This window comes from Lactuca sativa, chromosome 4 (genome assembly GCF_002870075.4).
Source record: "Lactuca sativa cultivar Salinas chromosome 4, Lsat_Salinas_v11, whole genome shotgun sequence".
Classification (NCBI taxonomy): domain Eukaryota; kingdom Viridiplantae; phylum Streptophyta; class Magnoliopsida; order Asterales; family Asteraceae; genus Lactuca; species Lactuca sativa.
In genome coordinates this window covers 41,246,128-41,269,287 of record NC_056626.2, presented here as the reverse complement: position 1 = coordinate 41,269,287, position 23,160 = coordinate 41,246,128, and the positions used below count along the sequence as shown (strand labels likewise).

At 34.2% G+C, this 23,160-nt stretch overlaps 2 protein-coding genes and 1 long non-coding RNA gene across 8 annotated transcripts; all 3 read left to right on the top strand.

Annotated features, from left to right (window-relative positions):
* The first annotated feature begins 523 nt into the window (after window positions 1–523).
* On the top strand, window positions 524–2,402 carry LOC111917806 (cytochrome P450 89A2). Its single transcript, XM_023913450.3, has one exon. It carries the CDS (start codon window positions 708–710, stop codon window positions 2,292–2,294), a length of 1,587 nt encoding a protein of 528 aa, XP_023769218.1. The 5' UTR covers window positions 524–707; the 3' UTR covers window positions 2,295–2,402.
* A 12,672-nt stretch (window positions 2,403–15,074) lies between these two features.
* Window positions 15,075–18,010, top strand: LOC128133412 (uncharacterized). Its single transcript, XM_052770834.1, has 4 exons — window positions 15,075–16,826; window positions 16,903–16,949; window positions 17,079–17,152; window positions 17,229–18,010. The coding sequence occupies exons 1-4, from the start codon at window positions 15,075–15,077 to the stop codon at window positions 18,008–18,010; spliced, it is 2,655 nt and encodes an 884-aa protein (XP_052626794.1).
* A 1,273-nt stretch (window positions 18,011–19,283) lies between these two features.
* Window positions 19,284–22,731, top strand: LOC111917807 (uncharacterized). 6 transcript variants are annotated; one of them, XR_006190251.2, is made up of 5 exons: window positions 19,284–19,525; window positions 19,658–19,710; window positions 19,942–19,973; window positions 20,049–20,144; window positions 21,028–21,934. It is a non-coding gene; the product is annotated as an uncharacterized LOC111917807 (long non-coding RNA). The 6 variants fall into 6 exon arrangements; XR_002859025.3 differs by lacking the exon at window positions 19,942–19,973 and adding an exon at window positions 21,955–22,731 and having other exon boundaries at window positions 19,284–19,710; window positions 21,028–21,671; XR_006190248.2 differs by lacking the exon at window positions 19,942–19,973.
* Window positions 22,732–23,160: the final 429 nt, after the last annotated feature.

Sequence of the window (23,160 nt, the reverse complement as noted above, 5' to 3'; positions counted from 1 at the left end):
TAATGGAATAACAAACAAGGTCAGAGATTTATATCTCTAAATGAAGCTTGAGGGCAAGATGCTTCTGAATCAAAAGAGGTCTTGAGCTTTTAACGTGAATCCATTTCCTTCTTCCTCCTTCAAAGAACACCAACAAAACACTCTAAGGCTTAAAATGCTCACAAAGGTGGATTAGGGTTTGCAAGATACGAAATGGGGTTGGAGGCTGATGAGCGAAGGAGTCTTGGGGAGTTAATGATGCTTAAATAAGGTCCATAATCCTCTTTATCGTCGTGACGAAAAATTATTTTTTTATACCTTAATCATATAGCCCTTTCTTGCAAGTGTTACAAAATCCGAATCGATTCTACCCAATTTTTGCCTAAGATGCAAATTCAAATAATCCGGTTTTAGGATACGGTATAACTAGATACAAATTCAAATAATCCGGTTTCGGATTAACATATATAAAATCCATTTGTTTTTTATTTTTTTACTTGTAACAATCTTTTTTATATAAACCTTAAAAAATGATTTTTAAATTTAATTGAACAAAAATCTGGACTTTTAGTCGATCCCGTATTGTTGGTTTCTTTTAATCGATCCCGATTGCTTGGTAACTAAGAGTAAGCGTCGTCATAGTGCAGATTAAATAAATTTAAGAAAGAAAAGAAAAGAAAAAGGCACTGACTTATGGGTTTTACTTCGTGTACTAAAATCGAAAATCGATGAAATATATGAACATACATCTCGCCGGCCTTACATATTTGTCGAAGATGGAGACCTGGTTCGTCTTAATCATCTCCCTCTGCGTCGCCGCTCTCATCAGAGCCCTACTGCTCTACCGGAAAGACGGCAAAAAGCTACCACCAGGTCCCTCGCTCCTCTCCTCCATCTTCATAATTCTAACCACTCCCTTATCGGAGCTCGAACCGATCCTCAGAAATCTCAAGTCCAAGCATGGGCCACTCATCACTCTTTTCATCGGTCCTCCTCCTTCGATCATCGTCAGCAGCCATTCTGTCGCCCACCAGATCCTCATCCAGAAAGGCACCATCTTCTCCGACCGCCCTAGCACCATTCCCGTGCGCAACATCTCCTCCGCCTCCTACGGCCCTACTTGGAGGGTCCTCCGTCGCAATCTTGTCTCCGAGATCCTACACCCCTCCCGGGTGACGTCCTACTCTTGGTCTCGCAAGTGGGTCCTTCATAATCTGATCGGTCGCCTTCAAGATCAAAATGACGCTGCCGGAATCAAGGTGGTTGATCATTTTCTTTACGCCATGTTCTGCCTGTTGGTGTTGATGTGCTTTGGAGAGAAGCTTGACGAACACCAAGTCAACGAAATCGCCGGCGTACAGCGTCGGTTGCTGTTGTTAGCGGGCTCCGGCCGTTTAAACGTACTCAGTTATTATCCAAAGTTGGGGAAGATACTGTTTAGAAACAGATGGAAAGAGCTCTGGAAATTGCGTAATGATCAAGAACAAGTGTTGATTCCGCTTATTAAATCTCGAATCCAAGCAGCTAATTCTGAACCACAATCAGTAGGAGACGAGAAAGTTGTTGCGTATGTTGACACGCTGATGAATCTACAGCTTCCCGAGGAAGAAGCTAACAAGGAAAATGGCGGAAAGCTGACCCAGAAAGAGATGGTGAGTATGTGTAGCGAGTTTCTTAACGCCGGCACAGACACCACCGCTACTGCTCTACAATGGATCATGGCGAATCTTGTGAAGTATCCTGAAATTCAAAGCAAGCTTTACGATGAAATCATTTCAGTCGCCGGACCACCACCTCCACCGCCGCCACCAGGGGTAGAAGTAGAACCGGAATCCCTTATAAGCGAAGAGGACTTAAAGAAGATGCCATACTTGAAAGCGGTGGTTTTGGAAGCGCTGAGGAGACACCCACCAGGGCATTTCGTGGGTGCTCATAGGGCCACAAAAGAGGTAGAGGTGCAAGGGTTTATGATTCCAGAAGGTGCACACGTAAATTTCATGGTGGCTGAGATGGGTTTGGATCCAAAGGTGTGGGAAGATCCCATGGAGTTCAAGCCAGAGAGGTTCATCAATGGTGATTTCGATATAACTGGAAGCAAAGGGATAAAGATGATGCCATTTGGTGCAGGAAGAAGGATATGTCCAGGGTTTGATTTGGCTCTGCTTCATTTGGAATATTTTGTTGCCAATTTGATTTGGTATTTCCATTGGAGTCCTCCCGATGGTTATCATGTTGATCTCTCTGAGAGGTTGGAGTTCACAGTCGTCATGAAGAACCCCCTGAGATCGCATATCTCTTCAAGGGCCCAAAAATGAACCACTTAGAGTTTTAAGTATGTCTACAATGTACAAAAATTATGAACCTACTAGTAGTAGAGTCTTTTTAATGTATAAATTTCTCTCGTAATATAAATCTTTTTGATATGTTTATAAGTTTTTCCTACTTTGTTTACTTTTAGTGTTCATCGCTTCACTGGGTCAGCTTCAGTTGCTTTTACCAACATTTTGATTGTGAATATTCTATAATTCTACATAATGGTTGTATCGCTCAACAAAATTACCTTACTAATTTGAAATTTTGATGTGTTTGTGGGATGTGAGTTTAACCATGCTTTGACAGATTCTAAAAGAAAGAACATTGGGGTAGGCAATGTTTTAAAAACCGGTTTTTTAGTTGAACAGGTATGGTGATTGGTTCCTGGTTCAGTGGTTCAACTGAACCAGTTTCTATATTTTTCATGTTTAACCTATTTTTCTACACATACATACATATATAAATCATGAATTTGATGTTTACAGGTTCAAACATTAAAAATACATATAAAAATAAGTTGTAGATAAATCCAAATACATTAAAATAACATATAAACATAAGTTTTAGTGTTTTACATCAATCCATATATGTCAAAAAGAAAATAAATTATAATACCGAAACTAAATATGGTTTTGGACGAATAAAAACACATCAAAAAACTTTATAACATTTATCATATGTTTTTATTTTGAGAAAACTAAATAGATATGAAAAAAAATCACCAATATTTATTATGTAAATGGTTCGTTTTCATGTTTTTTATTCGGTTTAACCGGTTCAACCGGTTTATTTTGATCGGTTAACCCGGGTTTTCTTAAAAACCGGCCGGTTCAATCCGGTTTAGAAATCAATGTAAAACCGGTGATAGTTGAGCCGCTCCCTTCCTCGGTTTCCAATCCAACCGGTTCAAACCGGTTTTTAAAACATTGGGCGTAGGAGTCCAGTAGATTATCATAAAGACAAAATTACAAATTTGTGGTTTGTCAAAAATTAAGATTTTTGTTCAAAAAGTTTTAGAATTATACCGGTGGTCCACAATACAAATTTTATTACAGATTTTGTTCAAAACCTTTTGAGAGTATTTTAGTTTGTCATTTTAATTTTTTTTTATCCATCCTAATTTAATATGACACATGACATTTTTCATTTTTTCTAAATATCATCACCTAATTTAATATGACACATGACATTTTTCTATTTCCTTTAATTCCACTTGGCAATTAATGGTTTTTTTTTTTTTTGGCTTTTTGGTAAATCTAAAATATAATAAAATTTATTGCATTATAAAGCAATTTAAAGAAAGTTGACTCTCTTTTAAAGTATGAGGTAATCAGTCAAGGAATGTATTAAATTAAAATAAATCTTCCTAATTTTCGACAATCCATTTCAATTTCACGATTATTTGCAGAAACGTTCGAAACATCGCTTCATTCACAGCTCGATTTTGATATCCTTTCAGTATTCATTTTGGTAAATTATTTATAACTACAGTTTCATTCATCTGTCACATTTTCTTGAGAAATTGAGTTTACAGCATCAAGTTCATCATCACAGATTGGTTAGCCAATCTACTACATTAGATCAACAATCCTTTTTATTAGTTCTTTTCTAAATTATTTGATTCTTTTTTTATGTGAACATTTTATGTATTTCTTTTATCCTTTCCATGCTTTGGTCGAATTTTCCTCTTATTCTAATGTTCCGAACCTTGCTCATGTTGTAATACATATGTGTTGTCCGATTAAATGTCTCAGAGAAGTTCAACTTTACCAATCGACTGTATTTGTGTATGTGTGTTTTATTATTCAGGGTAATGTGGTAATTTCCTTAAGCACTTGTAGTGTATGGACTAATAACATCACCGAAAATGACATAAACTATTGTATAAAAGTAATCGACACTATATTTTTCATGTGGTTATTTATTTTCTTCAAGTAATATGGCTCTCCTACTGTTTTGTATGTTTGTGTGTTTGAAGCCAATTGTCTTTCTCATTGACTGTTAATTAAGGTTTATGCTATAAGAATTAATTTGGTATGGTTTTTAGTGGTCCACCAACTAAATGCTATAAAAATTAACCTGTGTACAAGATATTCAAACAAAAGAGGGACAAAAACAGATCTGAAATAACAGGGAAAATGTTACTTTTAGTATAATCAAAAGGACCTGATTTCACAAAGGTAACTAACAGGAAAAAACAATTAAATAAAAATATTATCCAAACTGCCCTTGAGACTATTTTTGTCCCACATTCTAAATTATTCCTACAATAAAGTCCACTACCTAAATAATTACTCCCCCAAATTACCCTCGGTTGATTAGTCATAAAATTATGTTTCTTTGTGGACTTCTTTTGTGTGTTCCATTTATTGCTTGTGTTCATAATTTAATGCTAAAAGATCGTCATGTTAATATGTATGTTAAGAACACTGATGCTAGAGAAGAGGAAAGAAAAATTATGCTTCCACTGTTTTTGTTTTTTATGAATAAAACTGAAATGGCGAAGAATAATTTCCTAATATGAGATGAAAACAACAACTTTTTTCATTCTTCTTTAAAAATAAAACCAAGGAAACTCATATTTTTTGTGAATTTTACAATGAATAATTTCCAAGATTTTTTTGGAGCTACTTGTAATTAGTTTATGAATTTGTCTACTGTTCAATGTCAAGTGTTGATAGATACATTTTCATGGTCTAAGACAAGGGTAGCTAATCTAGATCTTTTAATTAAATTGAATATGCTTTGGTCTCTCGGTTACGTTAAATATTATATGCATTTGAATTTATTTTCTCGTGCGATGTACTATGATTTATTTGTTATGTTAGAATTTATCTTTATTGACTAACATTCGTTAATACATTCTTGCTTAGATTAATGGAAAACACCAAGATTACCATGATTAGTGACTTGGCTCTGTCATAAGATGACTACATCATTAAGGTCCGAATCATGCGTATGTCATAAGAGGACTACACCATTAAGTTTTATTTAATTAATGTTTAATGTTCACAACATTACTGTTATCATCATTTTATAAATACGCATGTTTTTATTTTTTTTCTTTGTATATCGAAACAGTTAATATATTCATTATATATTCTTGTCTTTATGTAAAATTATTACTAAAAAACATGCAATGCTTAACAATCTATATTAATTTTCTTTAAAAAAAAAATTATGTATTACACGAGTCTCACACTTAATTTATAACAATTAAAGAAAATAGTAAAATAAAATACCACCTCTCTCTCTCTCTCTCCCTCTCTCTACTACATCCCAACGACTCACCCTCTTCAACCTCCACTCGATCAAAAATCGACCTACATTTTTCTGACAATGGTTTTAGAACTTGATTTCATGTTTCCACCGATGGTTTCAGAAATCGATGGCAAGAAAGCGGGACAAGGTGATGCAAGTTTCCGGTGAAAAGAGGAAGTTGGAGGAAGAAGGGTGTATGGTGGTGGTGTCGGATATACAAACCATTCACCAGAAAAAAAAAAAAAAACACAGAGTTAGTTTTGGTGTACAGGAGACCGGTGAGAAGAAAAGAAGAAGCATGTAGAGTTTGGTGGTCATTTAAATATTAGAATCGCCCTTCCCCTTTCCCCAATGTCACTCCCCAATGTCACTGACCTGATCTCTAGTAACAAAGGCAACTTAATCTCATCACCCCTGTTTCAATTCCATGTCTCCACAACCCGTTTGTGCTAACCTTTGGCTAACCGAAAATACACACAATCCAGTGGAACAGGAAAGGGACCAATCTAGGTTGAAAGTCATTCGTCTTTAATTGGGTCGTCTATCTGGTTTTCTCTCTATCCTTCTCCATTGGTATGATAATCCTAAAATTTGTTCTAATTCCATGTCTCCAACTGAATTGTCTATCTGAAAGTCATTCATATCATAACGAGTTGTCGACTGGAACTTTCACAGGAAAGTGTTGGAAGTTGAGATCCGATAATCCTAAAAGCAAAAGAAAATTGTTTTTGATGCCCTCGTTGATAAGTTTACTACCAGATTTTTATGTATTTGAACCAAGTAATTGATCTCGATTTCTTAATATTGATAATATTTTCTTTTTGTTTTTTATTTCAATTACTGAGAGAGAGAGAGAGAGTGTGGGGTAAGGTAAGGTAGTATTTTATTTTAGTTTTTCCTTTACTTGTTATAAGTAAAAGAAAATGAAAATAACAAAATTAAAAAGAAAAATCCTGCATTTGAAATATTTTAAAAAAAATTGGACTAAAACTACAATAAAATTTTTATTATGGACTATTGGTGCAAATCTAAAATTTTTTGAACCAAAGTCCTAATTTTTAACAAACCACATGGATCAAATTTCCAATTTTTTTCTATTACTATTAAATAGAATTTATATGTAAAACCCATAAAAAAAAACTTTTTACTACCAGAAAAATGTGATTATTCCAAATTTCTAATAACTTATAAATCTATTAAGATGAAAAAACGAGATGACGATTGCGGAATCTAAAGAACAATCATGAATCAATTACCATAAAGTTGCAAGTAATCTGTCAAAGTTTTTGTATATCATTGATTTCAAAATTAGACATACAAAGAAACCTTTTCGAGGGAAAAGATTACCTAAAAAGCTAAGCTAATGACTATATATATAGGGAAAATAAAACATTTACCAAAAATACAAAACCCTATCAAGACTAAAGAGTCTTGAATAATTAACGAAAATGTTAAATCAGATTCAATATCTCAAATACTGAACAATCTCTCCCCTAGATGTTGAGACTGATGAAGATCACGATTTCCAATCTTCTTGACATTTCTCCCCCTAAATTATGAGACTCGTCAGAACATGGGGTCTTCAAAGAGAGAAATCAGATCTGAAAAATATCATCTTCAAGACCAAAAGATCTAAAAATACAAACTCCCCATTAAACAATCTACACTCCCCCTTGAATCTTCAACAAATATCATGGAGAGAATCCAAAAAGTTAAGAAGAACCTCTAGCAACCTACTCTATAACAAAGAGCAAATTCGCTAACATGGATCTTCAAAACCTATTAGATTTGAACAAACAATTAAATACATTCTTTTTGGATTTTCAGGATTTTGAGGTTTAGACAAAAAGAAAAGAATAAGAAACAAATATTAGAAGGGTTTGGAAAGAATTGGACCAAGAAAAAGATAACAAATAAAAATATTTTGGGTAGAAAGAGTAAAAATGGTTAAAACCCAAGAAATTGTAAGGAATTCTGAAAATGGGTTAAAACAGCCAAGATTATAGAATTCTGAGGACTGAACTTGAAAATTTACCCATCTTCTTCGTTTGATCGGAACGAGACACGCTACTTTGACTTGAGAAAGTCAAAATCAGTTACGATAAATAAAATAATAATAATAATAATAAATTTAAAAAAAATCCGATTGCGATTTCTGAAATTAAATTCCGATCACAAAATTCCGAATGAAGAACTTCCGATTTCCAGAGATGTTCCAATTGCCTTTGTAATTCCGAGCAACATCATTTGGAAGTTCGGATGGTGATTTCTCAATCCAACATTCCGATTTTGAAGAATCAATTCCGAATTCGAATTCCGATTTGCAGTTAATTCCGATCGCAATGACATTACTTTTCTGATTGCAAGATCACTTCTGATTCCGATGAATTCGATTCTCGGGAGATGAACAGTAGAAACTTTAATTCTGGTTGTAGTTTTATCAATTCCGAAAGAAGAACTTTCGATTTCCAGATTCGTAACTTCAGTTTCCGATATCCTGTTTCGCTTGCAATTAGAACCGAGTGAGATAGTTTCGATTAAGATGCTATTTCCGATTACAACACTATTATTAAACCAATTCAGCAAGAAGTCCTTCAATCCCGAGTCCAGAAAAGCGAGACTAATCAATTCTAATTACGAAATTGACTCCGAAATCAAATCTGATTTCGTTTTTGTTTTGAAATCCTAATTGTGAGATTGACACTTGCGAGCTATATGAAATAGCGAATCCAAATGTTCTGATTAAAAGTTCTGATTTCAATTTCGGTCATGAGACTTTCATCGATACTACTTATTCCGATTTCCACATTTCCACCTCTGACCACAATTCCGAATTTGACTCCTTTTAAAAGTCCATTTGACAGCTTGCATCCCCCTTTTTTGAAGAGAATGTCAGCTTTTGTCCCTTTTTTCACTTTTTGACCTTTCCATATCAGATGTTGTCCCTTCTTCCTTTTTTTATTTATTGAACTTTTTTTTTATCTTTTATGAAACTTTTGGGGTCCATTTGAAATTCAAAATTGAAGAAGACTTTTTGCAAACCCATTTCTTTGAAGAAAAATGTTCATCTTCTAAAAATGATATCAACTTCTTAGTTGGAAAACAAAAATTACCAAATATCTCATTGAACCAACCAAATACCTTTTTCTCTTTTCTCTATCTTCTAACGTCTCCATCTAAACACATTTTTAAATTAACATGCTTGATTTGTACTTTTTGAATTTTTTCACAAGCATGAGAAACTTGTACATTTGGCATCCAAACCTTTTTCACCTTACTCTTCTTCTTCTTCTTCTTCTTCCATTCCAGATTTTGAGACTTCAACATTGATTTTAGGATTTGAACTTGTTCATCACATTTTGTGATCTGAACATTAGAAGTATTTTGTACACAATCATTTGGAGTTTGGTAAATCTGAACATCGTGAATAATAGGCCTTCTATAATGCATCATTCCTTTAAAATTATCATTAGAACACAAAGAATCTTCTGTTTGAGTTCCAATAGAATAAAAGATCTTCACTTTCACGATTTCTGAAATTTAGAACTACTAGATTCGAAATGTAAAATTTCTAAAAAAAAAACTTGAAACTCTTGACTCCTCCTCAACAAGAAAATCTGGAGTCACCTTTTCTTCAGAAACTTGAAAAACTTTTTGAACTTTGTGAAAAACACCAAGGACATCTTCCTTTTTCTTTTCAGCTCTTTTCATCTCTGAAATATGTTGTTCATTTTCTACATCGAAATGTGCTTTAATAATACAAAATTGTTCCAATAAAGACTCTTCTTCATCAAAAAACTTCATGTATCTTGATTCTCTATTACGCAAATATGGATTTTTAGAAATCTTCTCATCTATATAGAGATTATACAATGCAATGGAACTTTGCGAAGGTGTTATCATACCATACACAAGATACCAACGATCTGTATTTGAAAGATTAAATTTCAAATCTGTAACTTTCATTCCTTGTTCTTTAATCGAAGTTAACAACTTTGAAATTGATGAATCCATCATATCTTCAACAAGAAACAAAATTCAAAGAGAGAAAATAAATCTGATAAGATTTCTAGAGAGAGAAAACGGATCTGAGATGATTTCTAGAGAGAGAAACAGATCTGAGATGATTTCTAGAGAGTGAAAACGAATTAAAGCACAAATATGACGATAAAACTCAAATTTCTTCTTTTATTTCACTTCCAAAACTTGAATCAAGAACAAATCAGATGATAGAATGTGTAGAAAATAACAGATCTGAACTGAGTTTTGGAAAAACAAGAGTTATTTCATTTTTCTCTTCAAAAAATTTACAAAACTTAAAGAACTGAGTGAGATTAATGAATAAATTTCATCATATCTAATAAATTCTTGCAATAATCGCCGAGATCTATAAAATCCTGCTCCGATACCACTTGTTAAGACGAAAAACGATATGAAAAGTGCGGAATCTGAAGAACAATCATGAATCAATCACCATAAAGTTGCAAGTAATCTTTCAAAGTTTTTATATATCATTGATTTCGAACTGGACATACAAAGAAACCTTTTTGAGGGAAAAGCTTACCTAACAAGCTAAGCTAATGACTATATATATAGAAAATAAAGCATTTACCAAAAATACAATACCCTATCAAGACTAAAAAGTCTTCAATAATTAATAGAAATGTCAAATCAGATTCAATATTTCAAATACTCAACAAAATCTTTGAAAAACTCATTCATACCTATAATTATATCAATACACAAAGTCACTCATATATTTTTTGGTATCAATGAAAATTTGAAATAACACACCATCAACATCAAAATATAGCCAATTTGACAAATTAAACATTATACCGGCACCAACATAACTCATCTTTAACATGAAGATCAACCCCCAACAAAGAGGGGCATGCAAAGATAAAATGAATGAATAGCTCCCCATCAATGGTATAAGCAAGCTCCATAATTAAAGCAATTTGAATAAAGGTTTGACATTTGCACTAGAAAATGTAACGCCTGTGTTTCCGGGCTTGCCATATTTAGCAATATAATAGTCTAGGTTAACCTTTGTAACCCGTTTTGAAATAATAAGAATGTATTATTTGAGTATTATGTGTTTTGTGCTTAATTGCTTAATTACGTGGTCTGATTAATTAAGAACAAAAATAAGCGTCAAAATTTAAGTGTGAAATAAACTTAATATCTTTGGTTAATGTTGTAGTAGTCGAAACGAGGTTTCCGAATATATATAGAACGCCCAAATCTGACTTCGTATGAGGAAGTTATGATTTATCGAAGTTCCGGCTTAGCGGTATACAGCCTGAAATACTCGAATTGAGATCGAGCGGTTGTTAGCCGAAGCAATCTAAATGAGAATCGAAGATCTCATTGTTGGTATCGAAGCGATAAAAAGTTAGGCGAGAACGGACGTCAAACGAAGAAGTTATGAATTTATAACGAAAGTTTCTGTCGCGGCCTATTAAAAATAATTAATAAAAATAAAGTCAAAATTAGCCGACGGAGTCTAAACGAAAGTCGTAGAGCATGGTCTCACCTTTCCGTGGATATAAAGAACGTCGAAAACGGAGTTCGTATGAAGAAGTTATGAATTTCCGAAGTTTATTAATCATTTTGTATTTATTTTTAAATCAAAATCGGAGGCATTATCCGAAGCCGAGTCACCCGTCTGATCCAAGGTACGCCCCGCGTACGTGAGTACGCTATCGCGTACTCCGCATAGTGTCGACACTTCGGATGACGCATGCAGTGACGATTTCGGACGCGTACGCGCTGCGTACGCCTGTACGCCCCGCGTACTCCGAGGCTCCAGCCTCTATATAAAGGATCCGAAGGCAGCCTCATTTGTTGTTCAATTTCTTCTCTTCTCTCTAGTCTTTTGCATCGTTTTTCGTGCCGAAGCTACCCCGAAGCCCCGGTATCATACTCTAGCCCCGAGGCAAGTCCCGAGATCCCGAAGATCCCGAGAAGCGCGGTTCCCGAGTCGAAGCTCTGCCCGCGAGAAGTTCGATTTTCGAGGAGATCTTCCAGATCTGCTGAAGAATACTACTTCTATAAGCCGTAGTGCTGTCGGATCGTCTTCTGATCAAGTGAGTGTGTAGTTATTTCTTCTAATACAATAATACGAAGTATTTTATATAAAAATACGTGTTATGTGTATATATTTGGTTGTGTTATGTGTGAATGAGTATTCACTCTCTTCTATCTTATAGATCTGCTTATTTCTTTATGAGATATGTGTTATGTGTGTGTGTGCCTCATCTGTTATGTGATATATGTGTTGATTCAAGCATGCTATACAGGTTTTCTTTAAACTATGTATACAAATGTATATTTTTATCTACTAATATGTTGGGTAGAACATGGGTAGATAGTTGGTGTGTAATAAACAGATGAGAGGCCTCGTTGTTGTTGTTGTTGTTGATCTAGTTATTCAGCGGAGTATGGATAACGACCACGGACTCTTTCTAGACAGTCCAGTGGAACGCTAGCAGGTTCATAACCTGTAGGTGTTGTGAACGATGTGTTCACCGGTGTACTCTATCCCCCTCATGGTTGCCTTTAGGATATCTATTGTTGAGGAAACCCCTTCGCAGTGATGTCCGTCCCGATGAAAAATCCTAGATTAGGTCCCTTGAGATAGTTGTTTTAGGGACGTAAAGTGAGGATAACGGGAATGGGTAATCGGGATAGTGTTTGGTTGGTGAAATTAAATATAACTTATTTATTGTGGGTTGAAAACCCTATATGCTCACCAGGCTCCCAAGCCTGACCCACTCAGTTTTATTTGTATTACAGGAAGTAGCACAAGGGCGTAAGATGGATGGATCATCTTGTTGTTTTGTTTACAAGTCTGTATATGTATATATTTGTTGAATGACTTGTAATGTTTATCGTTTATGCTTTATGGTCTGTATCGGAACATGACATCCCGAGTTTTGATTATATAATGAAATGCATCTCTTGATGAGATGCTTTGATAAATATTATTTTATCATGATTTGTTTTGGGAACAAATTCCGCAACTCTTTCAAATCAAATGGATTTACTCTGAAAATATTTAAAAGCATAAATGAAAATCGGTCTTTTCTGGCCGAGATTTTGGGGATGTCATAGAAAACGTAAATATAATAAGTTAGATAGAGTAGGGATGAGCATATTGACCGGGGAACCGGTCGGAACCGGACCCCGATGGAACCGGTCGGGCCGGGACCGGGACGATATTCTTGTGGATTTTTGGAACTGGGAACCGAAACCATTAGAACCGGAACTGATAGAACTGGCAAAAACCGGAACCGTATGTTGCTATTTTTTGAGGACCGGTTCCAACATTTGAAGACACGACAAGAACCGATAGAACCGGCGGTATGGTTCGGTTCATATTTTCCACCAAGTTCGGTTCCCAGACTAGTTCAGGTTCGGGCCGGTTCCAGCCGGGTCGGTTCCTTTGCCCATCCCGAATATAGAGTATTTGCGGGCTACATGTGAGACTGAAACGTCATGGCCAATTAAAATCAACAGATAAAGATTGAAATGCAAACTAATAGCAACAAAATTATGGTACTACGTGTGTAGACACAAATTTAGTTTCGTTGTTTTGCTTCAAAAGCTTGCCCACAAAAGGTTTCCAACCTTCTATTAAATCCTAATCATTATGTTACAATAAAGACAAATTGCACAAAACACATTAAGTTTTCAAAAAAAAAAAAAAAAACTATTTTTATATTGTGTTTTTTTTTCAATTAAGTCACTACATTTTATTATTTTTACAATTTTAACAAAAATTGTAAAAATAATAAAATGTAGTGACTTAATTGAAAAATAAAACACAATGTAAAAATCAATTTTTTTTTGAAAATTTAATGTTTTTTGTGTAATTTGTCTTTATTATAACATAATAATTAGGAATTGATAGAAGATTGAAGACCTTTTGTGGGCAAGCTTTTGGAGCAAAACAATGAAACTAAATTTGCAGCTACACACGCAGTACCATAATATTGTTGCTATTAGTTTGCATTTCAATCTCCATCTCCTGATTTTAGTTGGCCATGACATTTCAGAAAAAATGGTAAACACTGAAACAAATTGTAAAGCGTAGTGTTAAAATTGAACTTTTGTGAAAACTTAACGTCTTAATTGTAAGAAAAAATAACACGGTATCAAAATCGATTTTTTTATGAAAACTTAGTGTCTTTTGTGTAATTTGTCATTTCTCCAAATTATAGTTGTTGGTCTAATGTGAATTTGGTTTTTATTTTAACTTTATTTTATTTTCATATTATCAGCTCACTCGGTTAGGGGTGAACATTAGGACCGAGTACGCGCTTTTCAAACCAAACCCATTTCTAAACTACCATTTCTGAAATTGAAACTGTTGTGAGTGGCCATGGTTCTGATTCCGAATATGGAACCAATTAGAATCGATTTTGATTCGTATCTCTAAATATTATTAAAAACGAACCTTTAATTCTAAATTAAAGAAATCATGACCATTCATTATATTTCAATCTTGACAAAAATGCAAAAATGGTCCCTGTGGTTTGTCATTTTTTGTGGATATGGTCCAAACCTTTTAAAAATTGGATTTCTGGTCCTTATTGAGAGGTTTTTTTGTGGAACAAGTCCCTGGGGTTAACAACCGTTTGTTTGTGGTTGTTAAACCCCTCACGTGCATTGCACACGAGGGCATAAATGTCATTTTACTTGAGGGACCATTTTTACAATTCCTGAAATAAACCCGCTTGTTACCGTCTTAGCGCCATATTACACACAAAATCACAAAATATTTAGTTATCTCTTCCACTTCCATCTTCTTCGTCATTCGTTTTTAACGCAAAAACCCTAATCAAGATTTGGTCCAAGGTGTTTACTTGTTTTTGCTTTTCAACTGTAAATGGTGTTCGTAATGTGGGCGATTAGGCCAAAAGGCGAGAAGTATGACATCACAAATGAATATGGTTAGTTTCACTTATCCTCTGTTTATGAAATTTTGTTAGGTTTCTTGATGATCTGAAGAACGGAGCCAAAAATACAAACATCTGATAATTTCTTACTTAATGTTTTTTGTATCTTGTAGAGCGTGTACCAACAATGTTCAGCATAAAGCTACACCATGGTGGAAATTTTACGAAGCTTCCAAACACGAAATATGTTAAAGGTGAAGTGCGATATATTGATTTAGTAGACATTGATGAGTTCTCAGTTCATGAACTAGACGCAATGATGCTAGAGCTAGGTTACTCTGTACCCCCAGTAATATATTACCATTTTAGGATTCCTCATGAAGACTTGGATTTTGGCCTCAAAGCTTTAGGGAATGATGATGATGTCTTGAATTTGGCTTAGTATATTGGAGATAACAAGGTCATTGAAGTGTATACAGAACATGGACAAACTAATTTGCTGACCTATTTTATGTCTCCAAAAGGAAAGCAAAAAGTTATTATTAAGGAGCTCTGTGATGGGATCTTCCAAAAGAAGCAAATGTACCTCAAGTACCAGCAAAGGATAAAACCCCAATGATAGATGAAGCTAATGATCAAACACAGTTGGCAGGGTATATGTCCTTGATACTCTTTGACAAAGTCCCTACAGAAGTTTCACCACAGTATAGAAGAAATGGAAGGGTGAACTCAATAGTTGGTCAAAGTTCTTGTGCCAAAAAGCTTTGTTTAGTTGAATTGGATGATGTAGTAGAAGATCAAGGTGGTGATCATGCTAAATTGGATGATGTTGTACAAGATCAAGGTGGTGAGAATCCTAAATTAGATGATGTGGTACAAGATCAAGCTGGTGAGAATCCTAAATTAGATGATGTGGTACAAGATCAAGCTGGTGAGCATGCTAACATGGATGATGTGGTTCAAGATCAAGAGGTTGAGCATGCTAACATGGATGATGTGGTACAAGATCAAGGTGGTGACCATGATAACTTTGATTATGATGACTTTCATTATGAGAACTTTTCTCATGATCACTTTGATCCTTTTGATGGAGAACATTTTCAACCACCAGAAGATGAGAATGTTGAAGACCATCAGTCTGAACATGAAAAGTCTACTGACAGTGATGATCTTGGGCAACAATCAGAAGAACAATATGATGAACTTGTTGATGATGAAAACAATGTATCAGAAGTGGAGGTGGATATGACTGGCTTTAACCTCAATCTTGATAAGGATTATGGTTGTGTTCAAATGGATGGGTTTCATAACGGGGTTGGGACAAATGATGAACATGAGGACATAGAAGTCATTGACAATGATAGATGGGATTCTTTAGATGAAGGGTCAGAAGATGAAAGGAAAAGAAGATGTGTTCTTAAAAATCTGGCTAAGGAGAAAAGATGCAGTCTTGGCAATGTCTATAAGGCCAGTTTTTATGTTGGGCAAAAGTTTAAATCAAAGAAAGAATTGAAAGAAAAAATTGACATGCACGCACTAGAAACTAGGAGGAATTTATATTATAAAAAGAATGACAAGCTTAGACTTCGGGCATTGTGTAGAGGTGTAGTCCCTGTCATCAATGCAAGTGGGGTGGTGGGCCTTAATACCAAAAATAAAAGCAAGGGCAAAGAGGTAAATTCAGAAAAAGTAAACTGTAGTTGGTTCCTTCATGCTTCTAGGTCAAACACAGAATCTCCCTGGTTTGTAAGGACATTAAATGACAACCATACTTGCCTTCAAAGTAGGAAGATTAGAGCTTGCACTGCTACTTTTATATCCAAGCGAATCATGGACCAAATCGACACGAATCCAGGGATTCCTCTTCGAGCATTGCAGGAACAACTTCAAAAGGACTTCGAGGTTGGTGTTTCTATTGACAAAGTATTCAGGGCCAAGGCTATTGCAACTAAGATCGTGGAGGGTGACTATACGAAACAATATGAGATCTTGAGGGACTATGTCCTTGAATTGCAAGCAACCAATGTTGACACAACTGTCAAGATTGATGTTTACAGTGAACAAAACCCATCAAACCCAAAGAGGAGGTTTAAAAGAATCTACATTTGCTTAGGTCCCCTAAAAAAAGGTTTTAAGGCTGGCCTCAGGGATCTTTTGGGTTTCGATGGTGCGCATATGAAAGGACCATTTCCTGGGCAGGTTCTAACAGCAATTGGGTTGGACTCTAACAATGGTATTTACCCCCTTGCTTATGTCATTGTTGAGACAGAGAACAAAAGTAGTTGGGTATGGTTCTTGCAGTGTTTAGGAGAAGACTTGGATCTTGGTTCAAACTCTAACTTTACTTTTATCACAGATCGACAAAAGGTATCTCTTTCTAACTTGTATTATTAATTACTTATTATTATATAAACTAAATACTTAATTATTGTTATTGTTTTAGGGTTTAATACCAGCAATAGCCCAACTATTCCCATGTGCTGAGCACAGGTATTGTCTCAGGCACATACATCAGAACATGAGAGTGAAATGGAAATTGAAAGAGTACAAGGATCATTTATAGAGATGTGCAACTACAACCACTGTACCTGAATTTGAACATTGCATGAAAGAATTTAGCAACTATGACAAGGAGGCATGTGAATGGCTTAGAAAGATTCCTCCAAAACACTGGGCAAGAAGCCATTTTACAGGTACATAAATTACCATAAATTACTATATGTTAAATGTGTACTTGTACTTAAAACAATATGTTAATTTTTTTAACAGGCAGAGCAATCTCTGATATACTGTTAAACAACCTTTGTGAGGTATTTAACAGCAAGATAATAGAGGGAAGAGATAAGCCTATCATAGGTTGTTTGGAGTATATTAGACAATACCTGATGAAGAGAATCTGTAATGTTATGAAGGTGATGGACAAGGCAAAAGGGCCTTTAACACCCACTGCAACAACCATATTGGATGTAAACAAGTCTCATGCATTACATTACATTGCTAGGTGGAATGGGGGTGAGAAATATCAAGTCACTGGGGCATCGCAAGACCAACATGTTGTAGATGTTAGGAACAACACATGTACTTGCAGAAAGTGGGAGCTAATAGGCATCCCATGTAAACATGCCATTGCAACCCTTTATGAAATGACCAAGAACTCAGAGGATGTTAGTGACATTTACAGGTGGGTCAATAAGGTATACTGGTTGGATACATGGAAGAATGCATATTCCTATAAGGTAGAGCCCATAAAAGGAAGAATAATGTGGCCTAAAAGTTTGTGTCCCACCACACTTATCCCTCCAATACATCATAAGCAACCAGGTAGGCCTACAAAGAAGAGGAAGAAAAGTGAGGATGACAAATCGAGTCAGAGTCAAAGAGGGAGTCAAAGTCAGACTGGTACTCATGGTGTAAGTCAGGAAGAAGGCTGTAAAGTGGGTCCTGATGGAGTTCAAAAATTAACAAGGAAATATGTCAGTGTAACATGTGCAAAATGCAAAAACAAAGGTCACAACTCAAGGACATGCAAAGGTCAAGGAGGTGGAAGTTAGGTGGAAGTTGAAAATCAAGGTTGTTTTTGTTTTGGCAGATGTTATTTGCTACTTTTGGAAGTGTTTTGATGTTAAACAACTTATGACTTATGGTTATTTTGGTTTTCATTAGTATGATAAGTATTAGAACATATATATATATATATATATATATATATATATATATATATATATATATATATATATATATATATATATATATGGTTGCATATTTTGGGATAATGTAATTGCACTATATGCTTGTAGTCTATTATGTAATTGCAGCCTTGGTTATTATGTTTTTTGGTTATTGTTGTTTATTATAACCATTACAGTCAATTATTCACATTAACCTTTCTTTCACCTTACAAAAACTACAAAGAACCTTACCAACAACATAAGCAATTCCATAAAATTCATATTTATATCAGGAAGTCATTTACTACATAAACAATTTACTTTGACCTTACAAACAACTACAAAGAACCTAGGTCAAAGTACCAAAAACCATTAATCCACCAAAAAACCACACTTTTATCGATCTTCAACAAATAAAAACCCACCCCATTGACCTATTACCTAAACCTAAACAGACCTTATGAACAAAATCACAAAAAACACCCAACTAGCCAGCAACATGATCTTTAGAGCTGTGCACCAAGCTTGCATTCGGTTAATATTTATCAATAGTCCAGGAATAATGACTTTAGACCTTTCACACATGGGGGGATCAACCCATTCGATGAAGCGACAAGCAGAATCCTTCAAAAAAAGGAAAATAACAAATGTTATTTGATTACAAATCAAAATGGGTGCAAACGAATTTTTTTACCTTTTGAGGGCAAGCATAGAAACGTCTGCCTGGGTTCTTCGGTGTCCATGAGCATTTAACAACAACAAACTTACCACAAAAACAGAGAACCATCGTGTGATTAACTGACACCCCGACTGTTAACAAAGAGAGATGAGAGAAAGAAGAACAACTTGAAAGTTGCAGAACAACGTTTGGGGAAGAACTTGAACGTTGGGGAAGTCTTTATATATTATTTCAGGAATTGTAAAAATGGTCCCTCAAGTAAAATGACATTTATGCCCTCGTGTGCAATGCACGTGAGGGGTTTAACAACCACAAACAAACAGCTGTTAACCCCAGGAACTTGTTCCACAAACAAACCTTTTAATAAGGACCATAAATCCAATTTTTAAAAGGTTTGGACCATATCCACAAAAAATAACATACCATAGAGACGATTTTTGCATTTTTGTCTACAAATTCTTTATTTTCCATCGTGAATCTTTTTGCTGCTGACATCATCCTTTAATCGATCATAATAGCTGTCTATCAATGTTGTTCCCGCTAAAAGCTCCACCAATTTCCTTAATTCCTAAAATCAAATTTAAAATTCGAATCCTCCTCAAATTTAAAGCCTTAATTTGTGCACCGGCCATATGTTTGCAAATCAATATGTCTTCTTAATTATTGGATTTCTCAGTACATCGATGGAAACCCAATAGCTTCATTTTCTCGATCAATCAGTTATGCAGTTTGAATCCATTGATTTTTATCTTTGCTTACAACCAATGATTTTCTCTATGGTGTTTGCCTACATCTCGACGAAGAACAGGCCAAAGAAAGCTAATTTTCTTTTTGTTTCCTACCCGGTGTAGGTCGAGGTCTCGCTGGTGTATCCATCTACGATCTCCTATAAACTCCAGCTAAGGTACCACTCTTTGATTTAGGCATCTGTATCTTTCATCTCTTTTCATAAGATACGTTCATCATCACTAAATGAAAGTCATCATTTGTTCTTAATAGAAGTGGTTGAATCTAAGTTTGTATACTTTAAAGTAAACATGTGAACTGTGTGCACACAATCTGTTTGTGTAAATGCCCAAGTGAATTTTTTTTGCTGCTTTCAACTATCCTTTGATTATTGATTCTTCAATTACAGGTGCTTTGGTTGAACATCATTGTTTCAACCATGTATGATTCTTGATTTTTATATTCTCAATTATTTTTGAAAATTTCATATGTACAAACTTCATTATTCTTTCTCAGGTTTTGGTCTCTTTAGGCTCGCATTTCCTTCCTTCTGTTTTCTTTCAAGCAAATCCACTACCTGAATCACAGTTGCTCTTCATCACCATTGTTGCAGTAAGTTTATTAATTTCTTTCCTTTTTTCTTATGATTTACAATAGGTCTGTTATTTTGTATTTGGGAATATTTTTGTTTACTAGTGTTGTTATTATGAAGTGCAGAAGCGACATTGATGTGCCAATACGATTTTCTTTCTAATTGATAAAAGCTTTTGGAGGGTAATATTGGAAAACTGTCGGTTTCTTGATTTGTATTTGATTTGGTATTGCTTCATTTTAGCAATCACCTAATGAGTTGGTTAACAGAGCACATAAGTTATGTGACGAAACTACCCTTCCTAAGTTAATAAGGCATACTCATCAAAAGTTATTGCATTCATGACTTTTTCATGTCATGGATTCATAACTTGTTATATTAAACTTCCTTTCCAGTTGGTTTTATATGAAAATTTGTCATTTCCATATCATTAGTTCCTTGATAAACATAATGATCAGTTAGAAGTAACTTTTTAACTTTGGTTTTAAATTTCTACAGCACAACAATAATCCAATACAATGATATCAATATAAAGTTCCCAAAAATCCGTTTAACAACATATCCTCAAAAGTTTGGCATCCAAATATTTTGTATTTCAAACACAAAAGAATAGAGTTTATGAAACTTTTGTATAAAGATGTTTTCTTTTCTTTAATGGATGAGTTTTGATCCAAGTTTTCACATTATTTCCTTCTACCCTAGCCTGGTGTGCCGATTTAGTTTTTCTAATTTAGGTATTTCATATGAACATAAAATTTGTAAATTTTTTGTCATTGTATTGATATGTGCTTTGCAAGCGTGTGGTTGGTTGGCAGTTATATGGTTGACTTGTACGAACAATGTAGGTGACAGGTTGAAGTCATCTCTTCTAATATATTTTTTCTATGTTTTTGGCATTTATAGGGAACTTCAGTTCAAAACTTGTTTGATTCCATAGTTCCAACATGGAATGAAATTAGTAGGAAAATAGTTACAACTGTAGAGCTTCTAAAAGGTATCTTCATCTAAATCACAATGCTCCATTAACAATAACCTAAAATAATTTTTTATTATGGTACTAATAAAATAATTTTTACCTTTTTGTTATTGAAGGCTGACAACCTGTATTCTGCAATTTCTTCACTCATATATTATACTGTTAACTACAATTGAAAGTTTAAAACCTAATAGTATCTATCCATGTTATGAATATCTATGCCTGTATAGTTGTGTTCAGCTAAATAAACTGGCAACATTAGATGGTTTGACTTGCCAAAGAATCTATTGGAGGTCATAAAATTGAGTGGGGTGCTATCTTCAGGTTCAATAGTCATTTGGTTGTCACTTGCTATTGGTGACTTGTCTTATATATAATTGAAAAACTTATTTACTCAATCGATATACTTCTAAACTTATTTACCAAAATAGGGTTATTTGGTTATTTAGTAAAAAAGAAAAAAAAGCACCGTGCTGGAATGATTACAAGACGACACCCATCTCCCGTTAGACTTTCATCTCCGGCATTGACGCTACCGGCGACTCCACTCCAGCCGACGATTCCATCAAAGGTAAGATTTTCGATTTCCATCACCGGTTTGATTTTTGAACCATAATCTTCCATCAGTTTGATTTTTTGAACGAGTTTAGTTTGATTCTATTGCACCTTAGAGTTCGATTTGCTGTATTCAACCCTACTGTTCTTAACTCTGCTTCAACCTTTTGGTTTTGCATTCTGATTTTATAAGCATTGTGAGGTCAACTATTTAATTCTGATTTTCAAAGCACTGTGATTTATTGATATTTATTCAATCTATGATTCACTTTATCTTTCTTTACAATTTCATTGTTTAGGTGGACCATATTCACTGGTCGAATGAGACAAAATGAAATTTCTCAAGACATGCCATTGTTTAGGTGGGGCTAATACTTGTGAATGGAACAATTGGACACCCAACTGTTTTGCTTGGACAATAGTAAAAAGTAATAAAATGTATAAACAAAAAAACAGTAAAAATAAAATAAAAGCTAAAACTTAAGAAAATATAAATTTCTAAAACTATACCTATTTGGTAAATATTTTTAAAAATATACCTATATGGTAAAAAAAAATTTCAAATACACTTATTTGGTCAAAATTTCCATGCACATACACATATAGAGAGAAGATAGATAGAGGAAAAAAATAGGTTTAGGTCATTTTTGGTCACTTAACTTTTGGTTTTTTTCTCATTTGGTCACTTAACTATTTTTAAATTTTAAAAGGTCATCAAACTTTTGATTTTCTACTCATTTAGTCACTTAACTTTTGATTTGGTCACATTTAGTCACTCAACTTTTAGATTTGTGCTCATTTAGTCACCTAACTTTTAAAATATTGTTCATTTAGTCATTAAACTTTTAAAAAAATTTAAAAGTTTAGTGACTAAATGAACACAATTTTAAAAGTTTGGTGACTAATTGTGACCAAAACAAAAGTTAAGTGGCTAAATAAGCACAAAGCCAAAAGTTTGATGACCTTTTAAAACTTAAAAAGAGTTAAGTGACCAAATGAGCACAAAATCAAAAGTTATGTGACCAAAAATGACCTAAACCCAAAAAAATACTTCCAGGAAAATTATATATATATATATATATATATATATATATATATATATATATATATATATATATATATATATAGAGAGAGAGAGAGAGAGAGAGAGAGAGAGAGAGTGTATGTGTGTGTAATTGGTGGTGAATTGGTGATTCCTCAATTTTTTCTATAGAAGAAAGTAAAATGTGATCTATTATTTTATATTAGTCAATCCAATCAACGAGTGAGTATAACACTATGCGTTTCTGTATTTAGGGGGAATCCATTTGACACATATGCATATGCCAAAAAGTATTGTGAAATGCATATTGGTCTTGTATTCATGGGGATTTATGTTTTCTTCTTTTTAATTAACAAGTTTAATTCAAACTATTATTATATAATATATATGATTTCAAGTTTGATATTGGTTTTAATTCTCTATTATTTTTATAAATTTGGACTTTTTTGGTTAAGAATAATTT